Source organism: Abramis brama, assembly GCF_963993115.1.
Source record: "Abramis brama genome assembly, chromosome: 6".
Classification (NCBI taxonomy): Eukaryota; Metazoa; Chordata; class Actinopteri; order Cypriniformes; family Leuciscidae; genus Abramis; species Abramis brama.
Genome location: NC_139968.1, coordinates 19,958,749 through 19,968,793, shown reverse-complemented (window position 1 = coordinate 19,968,793; position 10,045 = coordinate 19,958,749). Strand labels below are relative to the sequence as shown.

The 10,045-nt window shown below is 40.6% G+C and overlaps 1 protein-coding gene across 5 annotated transcripts in view; it reads right to left on the bottom strand.

The window, feature by feature from the left end:
* The window catches only part of zbtb7a (zinc finger and BTB domain containing 7a), a 19,805-nt gene continuing 9,760 nt past the window's right edge, over nucleotides 1-10,045 (bottom strand). For all 5 annotated transcript variants that reach the window (XM_084116366.1, XM_084116367.1, XM_084116365.1 and 2 more), the window contains 3 exons: nucleotides 10,003-10,045; nucleotides 9,065-9,918; nucleotides 1-6,921 (listed from right to left, as the gene is read on the bottom strand). The exon at nucleotides 10,003-10,045 is cut by the window's right edge and continues 494 nt beyond it. In XM_084116366.1, coding sequence (XP_083972492.1) covers nucleotides 6,474-6,921; nucleotides 9,065-9,918; nucleotides 10,003-10,045 — 1,345 coding nt within the window. In that variant the 3' untranslated portion in view covers nucleotides 1-6,473. The remainder of the gene's footprint in view (nucleotides 6,922-9,064; nucleotides 9,919-10,002) is intronic.

The following is a 10,045-nucleotide window of genomic DNA, read 5'->3' as shown; positions in this document are numbered from 1 at the left end:
TCGTAAACATTCTGTTTTTAATAGAAATGTCTTATTTCTTAAACGTCAGACATTTTTGGATATATTTTGTAAAAATAAAACAAAAGAAAAAAAATTGAATAAAATGAAAAAGGAAAACAACATGGAATTGTTTGATTTAGACGATGTAGATTTAGTGGTCTCATATACAATACAAATTCTTTTCACCGCCAAAAGTGCAAATTCTCCCAAAATTCTCCTGTACATCTCAATAGCTTCAACACACACTGACAGACAATGGAAAGGAACAGGACTTGAATTAACAAAAATAAAAAAAAGGGTTTCTGCTGTCCAAGCCTGAGACACTGGGAATTTTCTGCCGCCCCAAAGTCAACATAAGTGTTAAAAAGTGCCCCCAAAGCATGAAAATTAATTATTGTTTTCTGTGCAGAGCTTGCGTCCGTTCAGATGATTACCCACATGATGAATTACGCGTACAGATTTGATACGAGAAATGCAAAACATTACAAGAGATGTTAGCTTGGAATATAGTATAGGAGTCCCTTATAAACTCTTAAACTTTATGCAAAAACATTGTGGAAAATATATTTTACCATCTAACAACATAGAAGGAATGCAATAAAGAAATATCACATGTTTTCCATATGCAGGAAAGTTTATGTATAATGTATAAGTATAATGGTCCAAACCTGACTGCCTAGGACAGGGTGGATTGCAAGTTGAGTATTTGCAGCCTTTTAATGGACATTGTCGGGGATAGTTACGCCCCAACAATACCAATAATCTACATCTATTATCTTATAAATTCTGTATTTGTCTATGAAGCATCTTGCAGAACAATGGAAACCCAGGAAGAAATGTCCTAAACGTAAAGTCCTTTGTGATGAGTTGAGTTCATAGGTGCAAAACTGTTAAAAGAAAACATGTACAACAACTTGAACATATGCCATTCTTTGTTTTGTGTGTATCTCCAGAGATGTGTGTGTGGTACGGGGCGGCAGTTCAAATGGACTTCAACCCAAATATATCGCATATTCAAGTTTCTTTTCTTTTCATGTAGTTTTTGCATTTAAATAAATCATTACATCCACAATGAGATAAAAAAAAAAGCGCATCAACAAGATGGAAAAAATAACAATAACAACAACAGTAATAATCAAAGGAGACAGCACACAATATTCTGGATGGCCTTTTGCAAAGTGCTTTTTTGTTACAATCACAGAACTGCTATCATCTTGATGGCTTTGTGAAGCCCAACACGCTCCTTTTCCCTGCACATTCTGGGTAGAGGAACAGAGAAACAGACTTTTAAGAAAGTCATTTAAGACTTAAGAACCACCTCTTTTCCATTTACCTGCATCTGTTCGTTCGAACAACTTTTAAGAGAAACTTATGGAATGCATCCTTGACTTGTTGAAGACCTCAGATTTGATGTCTCCATCCCAAAATTCCCTGCTGTCTTGGCCTTATTCAGAGACAATACACCGTTCTAGAATATTAGGACGTGTGCAAAAAAAAAATCTGACTTTTTGCCATTGTTTTTCTACACTAGAAAAGAACGTACAGTTATTAGGCAAAACAAAAATGAGGGTGTTGTGGTCACATGGGTAGTTGGCTTTTCGATATCATCTTCAAAACTCATAATATATATTCGGTTGGTGTACTTTCAGTACGATAAAGCTTTGATTACACAGAAGGCAAAATTTGAGCTTAAACCGAACAAAATGGACTGCTGTATTTATTTAACCTGAGAAGCATAGACAATGGCCCATAATCCCAAAACCCCCACCTCCCACCACAACCTCTGACATCTGCTCTCCAGAACATCTCCTTGATCAGTAAAACATAACCAGCTGAGGCAGTCAAAGACGTAGATGGCTATAAATTCCTTAGGTACACAGAATGGCACAGCAATACCTGACAAGGCTCTCCAAAGCCCCCTTATAAGACACAGTTCCCCTGCCCGACCTGCACAAAAATGCTACCCACCCTCCCCAATCTGTGCAAACTAGTACCCACCGCCCATGAGCCGCTCCTTGTGCAACGCGCCCTCTCCTCTGGGCATCAAACAGCAGTGGATCAGGTGAGAACAACTGTGCAAATCAAGCCATACATTATGTCATCCTCAGCTAGTTGTGCTTTGACCCAGCCAGAACATCTAAAATTGTAATAAGATTATCCTCCATGATTATTACGGTTATCACTGTCATTGTAATCTTTAATGCTTTTTTGACATCCTGTCCAATAAATTAAACCGATAAAGACACAAAATAGATAAAGATTTGGATATTACATAGTGCTTCTAAAGTCATGGAAATGTGTGTTGTTTTTTTACAGTTTCTCACTGTAGTGTCTGTCAGTGGAGTCACGATTGGGGGAGAAGCAATAAACAGCGCTAAATGGAAGTAAAGATGACAATCTCCTCACTGCAATCAACTTTTTCCCAGGAGACAATTTTAACTAGTTGTATTTACAAGTTGAGGTGTATTAGACAATCTCTGGACAAACAACCTTTTGGTTCTTAGAAATGTCCACAATAAAACATTGATGTCAACCGACAAGTATTCAAGAATCGTTTAGGAAGCTGGAATGGAAGCCATCTTTTGAAGAATCCTCCCAATCTTCTTTTAAGTTAAGGCACATTCTCTCTGCAATCCTTCTCCACTTGTCAAGATTCAATACACTGCCCCTGACTCCTTTAGGACCCTCTGAACAAGGCTTTACGCCCCCCTCCAGATCAAGCCAATGAGTCTGTGTGAACTCACAAAGACCTCTAATAACTCCACCAAACTGCTACGTAGACACAGATGCTTAGGGTTTGATCCTGTTAACCATTGGAAATAAGCCATTCCATGAATACTGTGTCTTTCCTCAAGCTGCTTATTTCTGTTGGAGTTGCTTTGGACTCTTGACCTACAGTCATCTAGGAAATGGTTTTGTTTACACATGTTTATGTAAGATTCACCTCTTTTAATGGCTAAGAATCGTCTTAAGAATTGTCATCCTAGTCTTTCCCTACTTTGGTTTACAAAGAGTTAATTGCAGATGCAAGCACAGGGAAGTGGAGATTAAACAGACTGTGTATTCTCAGAAACTCAAAGGCCTTGCCTTTTGCCGGTTCCCCAGTCCTCCTCCTCCAAGGACAAGGACATGAGTGACTTTTAGTGCAAAAACTCTTTCTCAGCTAAAGCACCATTTCCAGTGCTATCAGGCTTTGTACCTCCCTTCCCCTCCCACCCACCTAACCATCCATTTAACCCTAAACCCCACAAACACAACTAACATTATCTTCGCTAGAAATACAAACAAGCCGCAACACATTTTACAATAAAAAAAAAAGAAGCATAGCAAGTTTTAAATTCTCACACTCAATAATCACAGAAAAAAAATAGACAGAAAGGGAACTCAAGTAGGCCTTTTCCACAACAATTCCACTCCAACTTCTGCAACGAGGGAGGATAGATTTGGGTGGTGGCATAGGTACAAAAAAATCCCGAAAACAAATCTAAAAGCTACTGTGAACTTCATATTGGAGGATCACAAGCAATGAGTGAAACAGTTGATAAGAGATGGTCTAGGTCAATGTGTTACCACACAAAGCCTTACAGGCATGTGATGTATTATTAACTGGGTGTTTTGGGGTGTGAAAACAAGCTCACACACTGGAATTTCCAGAAGGATTAATTCTGCCATGGCGGCCAGTCACACAAAAACGTACTTCGTAACTTACAGTAGTGTGATGCTTAGGGTGTGGCCTTCAACAACAAATTTAAAGTGAACACGACACTTGACCAGCGTAATTTAGCATATTGCAATGCATTGACAGAAACTAAATGGTTTAAATGGAGTATGTAGTTATAGATCATCGTCATAAATCCCTGCAGATGCTGCCACATCTTTACACTCCTCTGTATTAAGACAAAATAGAGAACTTTTTAATTAACTTCAAGTGCAATTAATCATATATACTCATGTCCTTTATATAGATATATATATATACATATATATCCTTTATTATCCTGTTACTCTTTTCTGTTAACGTCATATCAATCAAAAATTTCAACACGAAATCACCGTCCTTTCTCTTGAGTGACTGTGCACTTTTTGGCAGCTTGGTGGCAACACATACGTACAAGCCAAAATAATTATAATTACTATTATAAATTTTTTTAAAAGCCAAGCCAAACTTGGATGGGCCTTTTTATTTTTAGCGCATTTGCTCTTTTGTTTGAAAGTACCCGTTTCTTTTGACTAAAAAGTGCCCTTCTCAGTAACAAAGTGCATTCAAATCTTGATTCTTATTAAGGTGCAAAAGGCAGATAAACATGGTACAGCACTGCAGAAGGAATGATGCCACAAAATTATATCCTCTAATTCACACCAGAGCAAAACTGTGCATCCATGGCTGTAACCACAGGCATTGTATACAATGAGATCCACTTGAAAGATATAGCAAGGATCACAAACTGCTTTTAGGATGCATGCTCCTGGAAAGTTTCTTTCAAATCTGCCACTTCATCATCTATAAAAGGCTGCGCCTTAGTCAAGTCTTGTCCTCATACATGCCTTATTTAAACGAAAGGCCTAACTCAACCAAATAACCCACTCTGCTGGATTTTGGGGGGAGCCCGTCTCAACGTGCCCACAAAGTGCCTGCTGACGCTCTAGGTCCCTCTCAATGAGTCATCCTGCTCTGATGTGGCCATAGGACGGTGCTGCACCCAATCTCACCAACGCAAGCAAGCACATATTACTTTCAAATAAAGGTCTCAGTTTTAGGACACTTTCTTTCAAAACTTCGGCCAATCACTTGCATTATGAAAAAGTCTTAATTGCTCTAATTTTTTAACTATATACATTGCATTAATTGATAATGTTCACGTTTCAAATAATAAAAACTGGACCCTCCCTCTTACTCGGCTACAGTTGTGTGCTTATTTGGACTTGGACATTAATTTATTGCTCACCTTATCGCTCAGGTTGTTTCAGTTTTTTTTTTTTTTTTCTGTGGTCCCTTGGGCAAAGAAATTGAATAAGCACTTTGTATCTCCCTAACCCAAACTGCCTCCTTAAATAGGTATTTCTCTATCTCTGTTGGATATCTTTAGTAAAGCTGTGCAAATGCATAAAAAAGGTGCTCGACTCTTTATCTCTCCTTCTGTCGCTGAAACAAACAAACAAATAAAAGATTCCCTGCTTAAGTTGTCCACTAGCCATTTGCATAACAGTGGTGCCCTCACTCAATCGTTTGCGTACAGTTTCACTCTCCTGCAGAAAGACTCAAAATGAAGCACATTTATCACAATTCATACTTTGGGCAGAAACTTCTGGGTTCCATTAAGTGCAGCTTAGGAAAAAAATGGGTTTCTCAATTATAATGCTCTACAACATCAAACAGCATATTCCCCCCTGCAAACTTAACGCAGTGAGAAACCTGGAGTGAAGCTTAAGAAAGATGTAACCCTATCTTATCTGCAATATCCCTCTTGTAAAGGGTCTCATAAGATTACAACCTAATATATACACACACGTATACAAATGTAAAGTGTCAAGTACCCAAAATAGTCAACTCAAAGGTCAAAAAGAAATCAAATGACAAAATATTAAGACAATCCCAAAAATAAGAAAGAATATAATGCAAATAAGACAGCCAAAAAGGAAAAGCAGGCCTGTGAGAGGTAAGATTTAACATGATTGTGCCCAGTGGCGATCAGATGAAGGTAGTGCTTTAGAAACACAGGACCTCATCCCTTGTCTTACCCTCTCCCTGCCAGAAACAAATTAATGAGATCTCCCCATGTGTATTCAACTCAAAAAGATAACCTGTTAAACCATGAAAAGATAACCTATTAAAAAAAAACACACATCTTTTATAGAGAAAGTAACACTTTAAATCAAACCCCTGTCCGATTTTTTCTGGAACATTTAGAAAAAAGGTGCTGCATCAGAATATTGCATATATTGCAATCTGAGACAATATAATTTTTTTATAGTGTATGTACATGTTGCTCATTGCATTAGAAAAAGAGATCTATTGGTTGCCTTGATCACATCTTAGACCATTCATAGCTAACCTGTTGAAGCAGCAGTCAGCCCGGTGTTTGACACCTTACTTTTTAAGACAAGGCCCTGTTGATGCAACCCAGAGATGAGGAACTTGTTTAAACTGCATAGTAGCTTTTTCTCGTACTCACATGGCTATGCCATTATGTTACAAAAACACCAACAAAAAGACCCAGAAAGATGGTGACAGCATGGGTGAGTGATTTGAAGTGCTCTTCGCTCTTCCAATAGACCAGTAACTTGGTGGTTAAGTCTCTATGCGGAATGCAGAAGCTAAAAAAAAAGGAGGAAAAAGAAACCAGAAGATTAGATTTGTGACACCCTGATTTGTTTTTTGTTTTTTTAGAGGACCATGTAGTTTAAAGTTTCTTAATTTTTTTTCATTCTTCCTCTCATTTTTGAGTAAAGCCCTCTCTGACAAAGACACGGATTCACGTAGTCGCAGAGTCCCTTTGTCCCGAGGTCAAATCTTCACTACCTTCCCCATCGGCAACCGGGCTGTGCGTGTGACTACCGTGATTTTCCTCCATGACTGATGTTCCTGTGCCCCTGTCCGGATGCCGTCGACCTCTATCGATGTCTGCGTCTGGGCCTTGAAGTTCCAAAGGACCATCTAGGAGCTCAGAATCTCGTATGCGTGGCTTGCGGCCTCGACGGGAAGGGATGCCGTTGCAGCCGTCCTTCTTGAGGTGACGGTGGAGGTGGTCTGAGCGCACAAAGGTTTTAAAACAGCTGGAGCACTGGTAGGGGCGCAAGCCTGTATGCACACGCATGTGATTCTTCAGGTCGTAGTTGTGGGCAAAGGCGGCGCCACACTGAGTACACAGGTAAGGCTTCTCTCCTGTATGCTTGCGCATGTGAACCTTTAGCTTGTCCTGCCTGGAAAAGACCATACAAAAACTTCAAATGAGCCACTACCCATGGGTTTGTGTGTATTAAGCAAATTAACAATAACAGACTCAACAGCAATTTAAGGTTAGAAAATTAACAAAACAATACCATGATATACAATACGCTTTAATGCCTTTAATGTCCTTAAAATGCCCACTCCCACATGACTTGATGTCCCAGAAAAACCATTGATGATATTGGGGTGAGTCACTAACTACAACTTGATGACAAGACACACCGGTAAGGTTAGCCACATAGATCATTAGAAAAGTCAAATAGGCACACATATATTACAAACTACATAAAAGCAAACATCTAAGGAGGTAAATATATAAATCTGTTTGTTTACAACATCAAAGACAACATATATCCTCAAAAAGAGTCTGACCTCCTTATCTTCACTCTCAAGAGTAAAGTCAAGTTTATTTATCATTCTTTTGTGCTGAAGGCACCCAAGGTCATATGAGGAAAAGAGCCATAAAGCTCACAGCTTTATCGCCATAATTTCTTTTTAGGCCAAAGAGGCACTGAAGGGCTCAATGTTCAGATCAGAGTCATAGTGGGCCCTGAGTTTCCCAAAAGAGCCATTTCAAAATGGTGAATGTGTTAAAGAGCACAATTGCTTGTTTTACAAGCAAAATCTGAAATCTTCAAAGGCTGAGTTCAGCTGAGGAACGCTTTTAGTTTACGGGAAAAAAACAATGTTAGACTGAAAAGGTGTGCTGAGTTGAGAAACAGGTTTGGAAGAATGTGGTTTAACCTTTAATGTCTTTCCTCAAGTGTAAAAGCACAATAAAAACTATATAAAATATATTATTGTTGGAAAGTTTTATATTTTTAAAATATGAATCCAAGCAAAACGTTTTCTTCTTGGTCATCTTTTAAGCATTTCTGACTTGACACCCCACCCGAAGCAAACTGGTCCCAATGACTAAAGAGTAGGTTCTTTTTAACAATAGACAACATACTGTCAAAGTATATTGTTTTGCACCAATAAGGAAGCTATAGTGTGGTGTCAAATACAAAGCCTTCTGTTGTAAGACTCTGCTCTCAGCTTACCCCTCTCTGTCCCTTCCCCTAAGCTTGTGACCAGGGCAGAGTACAGCTAAACAAACTAGGGTAGTTGACCCATCCAGAACATTGGAGGCTTACCGAACACACAAACGCGCTCACGCTCTTCCATGGACAGACACACACCCGAGTATGTAAACACAGACATGTGCACACACTGATGCCTGCTTGTGTATTTAGACGTTTTAATGTATCTGGAGATTCTCTCACTCATAATTTCTCACCTTTCCTTCACTTTTCACATACATTCTCCATAATGTGGGTAATATATACATACATGCTTGTGAGGAAACACGTTCACACACATACGCACAGTGCAACAGAGTGGGGCACAGACAGATGAATTATTTAGAAGTTAGGATTGATTTATTGCAGTGTGAGTGAAGTGCACTCTTAACCCTGATAAAACGGGATTAAGATTACAGTACCCCTTCCCAATAGGTGGTAGTATTTAGGTGGCAAACTTAGATCCATCCCTACGCAAATAAGGTACTGGTTATTTTTGGTGCAGTGTCTATTTCCAATGCGTGTCTTCTGATTAATTCATTAAGGTGATGGTTTCATGGAAGAGGTGATGCCCTTAAGTGCAGGGTAAGCCATGCTAGCAGCTTTCTAAATGAGATTCAGTCTTGTAGCACACTATATTTTTCATCAGCCTTTGTCTGAAAGAGGGGCTGTATATGCCAGGGGCAATAATCAAAATAACACCCAGGGTCACAAGTTCAGCTGACTCACTGGCGTAGATAGACCGTGCTGTAATCCCTTTCAATATCGGCATGGAGAGTTTTATAACGGCCTCATCCCTGATAACAGTAGACCAGGTTGTGCTACCACAACCCACTTTTATTGGACCCCCTTGTTAAAATTCCAGGACTTTGTCATGCAACCTTTCTGTCAACATAAAACACAACTTTATGGCTGACTGTGTTAGTGTACTGAATACCTTACCATTTAAATTTGATAGCACACAATATGCTAAAGTGTATGAAAAAATACAAACCAAGCTCAATTTTCCATAAGAATAAAAAACAAACTGACAAAAATAGCAAAAATGTCAAACCTGGTAAATCGCACTTTGCAGATGGTGCATTCATAGGGCTTTTCTCCTGTGTGTGTACGAATGTGGCGTGGAAGCTTGCCTGCACCTTGGATGACCTTGGAACAGATGGGGCACTTCTGGAAGGCTTTAGAGCGCATCTTCCTTTCACCACTGTTACCCCCTCCAGTCGCTTGGTTTCCACCTCCGTTGCCCCTCACTGACCACAGTGGTAGCAGACTTGGAGACATGGAGGGAGTGGTGGCCTCCTCGTGCGGTGCACTATTAAAGTACTTCAAGTAAAATTCCACATCTTGCTCTTCGCCATCAGGCCCATCCTCCTCACCCCCACCACCTGTCGTGGCCTGTTCCCTTTTCTGCTCCAAGGAGTCCATCATCTGTTGTAGCAAAGCACTAGCAGGGCCTTGTTCGTGCTCCCGCTCACCTGTCACCTCCACCTCCCTCTCTGATTTAAGCTCTGCCTGACGGAGGTAGTAATGTCCATTCTGAGTGGGAGCATAAAAGGGTATCAGGGCCTCTGCACCTTTCCCTCGAGCCAGAGCTGAAGCTCCATCCTGGCACTCCTCATCCACGTTATCACCTTCAGGGTCACGAGGCGGCTGTGATAGGGCCTGGGCCAGCGGGGAGTAGTAGTCAGCAAGGCCGATGGGCGTGCCATTGCTGTCAGCGCCATTGCGTTGGCTAAAGTGCAGGTGTGCGGGAAGGTCCCTGAGCTCTGGCGTGCTGCAGCTGCTACCCCAATGCGCCCCCCTCTGGAAGAACTCCAAGTACTCACGGGCACGCAGCCGGATGCCCAGCTCTTTTCCATTCTTTCCTCGCTCCTCTTCTTCCTCTTCTTCATCTTGCTCACTGCCCGCCTGCAAAAAGAAATGGAACTACATCATCATACTGCTCCAAAACATTAATCAGTCGAGTTGTAAAAAAAAACACAGGTCACCCACCGGCGGGGAGAGCACTTTGGTGTCCAGCAGGTGTGTGCAGACA